Source organism: Sprattus sprattus (genome assembly GCF_963457725.1).
Source record: "Sprattus sprattus genome assembly, chromosome: 9".
Lineage (NCBI taxonomy): Eukaryota > Metazoa > Chordata > Actinopteri > Clupeiformes > Clupeidae > Sprattus > Sprattus sprattus.
This window is the reverse complement of record NC_137928.1, coordinates 14,602,162-14,605,070: the sequence shown is the minus strand read 5'-3', so window position 1 is coordinate 14,605,070 and position 2,909 is coordinate 14,602,162. Positions and strand designations below refer to the sequence as shown.

At 41.8% G+C, this 2,909-nt stretch overlaps 1 protein-coding gene across 1 annotated transcript; it reads left to right on the top strand.

Moving 5' to 3' along the window:
• Positions 1-223: 223 nt before the first annotated feature.
• LOC308370311 (P2Y purinoceptor 14-like) lies at positions 224-1,171 on the top strand (the record flags this gene model as incomplete). Its single annotated transcript, XM_080844969.1, has 1 exon — positions 224-1,171. The coding sequence occupies one exon, from the start codon at positions 224-226 to the stop codon at positions 1,169-1,171; it is 948 nt and encodes a 315-aa protein (XP_080701095.1).
• Positions 1,172-2,909: the final 1,738 nt, after the last annotated feature.

Below are 2,909 nucleotides of genomic sequence, written 5' to 3'. Positions count from 1 at the left end.
GCTGTTCCATGTGCTACATAGATCTTTTGTATACATCTGCAAACATGTTCATACAAATACAACCTGTTGTCATCAGGTCCTACAACTTTTCAGACTATTGTAGATACATTTTGGCTTTATTTGACTCTTGTGCTGTCTAGATATGATGAATGCATCTGAGTACAAAGAAAACTCGTCAGCTCAAGGACATCAGAACTGCAACATCAGTCATAGCGTGGTCGATATGGTGCTGTCGAATCTTTACTTCCTCATCTTTGTCCCGGCACTTCTGCTGAATGTCATGGTCATGTGGGTCCTATTGCGGCTCAAGACCGATTCCACCTTCATGGTGTACCTGAAGAACCTGGTGGCGGTTGATCTGCTCATGACCCTGACCGTGCCGGTGAAGGCTGCCAGCGAGCTGCCAGGTGCTGCTCTGGGGCTGCGGGTCTTCACCTGTCGTTTCGCCAGCGTGATCTTCTACACCTGCATGAACATCAGCATCATCCTCATGGGCATCATCAGCCTGGACCGCTTCTTCAAGATCGTCCGGCCCTGTGGCAGCATGCTTGGCCAGAGCCTACGCTTTGGCTGGACAGTCTCCATCGCCACCTGGGTGGTCCTGCTAGGTGGTACCGCCCTGCCTACCATGGTCTTGACCAGCAGGATGCCCTTGGACAACTCCCCCGAGCTCTGCATGGAAATGAAGAGCCAGGCGGGGAGGGACTTCCACAAGGCAGTGCTTTGGATGTTTAACTTGATCTTCTGGATCGTTCTGGTTCTGAATGGGTTCTTTTACATATGCATAGCCAGGACAGTGGTCCAGTCGCACCGCAACTCCGGGAAAACAAACACAAAAGGGAAGCATAAGACCCAAGCAAAGGTATTTATTGTGCTAGTGGTGTTCCTGGTCTGTTTCGCCCCTTACCACATTATACGGATCCCTTACACTCAGCTGCAGGTGAAAAACCAGCACAGTTGCACGTGGGAAATACTGAAGGTGGCTAAGGACTTTTCCCTCTGGCTCTCAGCCACAAACATCTGCCTGGATCCACTCATCTATTTCCTCCTGTGCAAAAGCTTCCGAAAAAAGCTGTCTGTCCTTGGCATTCTAAAGATATTCTCAAGCTCTGCCTCAGGGACCGATGAAGGAAAGAGTGAAGACAAGCAAAAGCAGACATGCAACATGTGACACTTAACCCCACCTAACACATCATTAATCATATAACAACATGCAACATGACACATAACCCCACCTAACACATCATTCATCATATTACAACATGCAACATGATACCATGAGTCATATTAAAAGCTCATCTTCAAAGACTTAACACAGAGTCTTTCGGAGCAACGCTAATTAATCTTTGGCTGAGCAGAAGGAGAGAAAATGTCAGTCATAAATATCCATCGCTACATGGTTCTAAACAAGTTTATGCATGATGCAATTGGCTTGTGCGAAGTGAACGCTATAAACTGAGATATTACTGATTACAATATTGTGGTGGCTTCGAACACGAAGAAGTAGGCTGACGTTGAGGTAGCATGTTTTCTGCAACTTCATTATTGCCTCATCTGAATACAGACGCACTGACAATACAAACTGTTTATTCGTACTATGTAACCTATACAAATTCTGATCGCCTTTATTTTCATTCAGATAGTTTGAATGTAGTCCTGGTCATTTTTTGCCTAGGCCTATATGTTGATGACTATACCAACATTGTAGGTGATTTATGCATACAGTAGCATGTAGTATAATAGACCTGGCCTAATAATGGTGTAATGGTGTATTGTATAATACAACTATTGCCTTTATTTCAATGCACTGTCCTACAATGTAATTAAGACAAGTAGTGACTTCTAGAGGACGTCAGGGGAAGACCGGCCTCCTCAAAATAAAAATCTCTACAACAATAACAACATGTAAAATACATTTAATGAAATGTTCTTTTATTATGGACAGTGCACACCTGTATTTGTTGACGAGCTGAAAGATATGGAACTGTTAAAGACAATGGCAGAAGCTGAAGTATGCAGACTGACAAGGTAGAGTAATATCACAAGATTTTACCCAAATATGGCTTTGCAATCGACAATTGGAGGCAAAGGTCACACTAAACCAGAGAGAAAAAAATGCTTTGTTAAGATGCATTTCATTAAGACATGGCAGTGCTAATTACTACACAGACTTTGCCCTATCTCCAGCGCATGTCTTAAAATTATGTATCCGCTTGACACTAGTTGACAGAGATACATCACATACATTTTTTTTTCCGCCACTTAGCACTACACAAGTCCAATAGCCTTTGAAATTTGGTACATTTATATTTGAAGGTGCTTATCATAATAGCAGAGGCCGATGGCCTATAGCCCAGTGACAGGCAGGATCAGGTTAGTCTCCAGCCCTTTTCAAACCAAACACACTTTTAATTTGGGTCCGCCTGACCCATCAAACATATTAATCCAGTTTGGTAAATAATTGTTTTTATTTAAATAAATGTACTCATGAAGCATCCACAAATTTGTGTAAATGGAATATCAGTAGTAGCATAAAGAATCACAGAATTTTCATTTCCATTGAGCCCAAACTTGTATGAGAGGGACATTTAAAATCAAATTTAGGATTACGATACTTTAATGCTTGATATTAAAATGCTCACCAGCTGCTGCTGATATTACAATGTATTTGTATTTCACCCATGCCCTGAAAGAACCTCAGAATCTCGAAATGGGATCAGATTTATTCTGAAACTTTTTGCTGATTTATTGGTTTCATTGTGGTGTCTTTTTTTGTTTTTGAAGACTTCTTGGACTTCTTTTTCCTCTGGAACGTCATAATGTATTTTACTTTAAGGAGACAGCAGCAGAGTTTTGGGCTACAGTTTTCTTTAAGAATAGACTGCATCAGTCACAGTTTGAAAAATGCC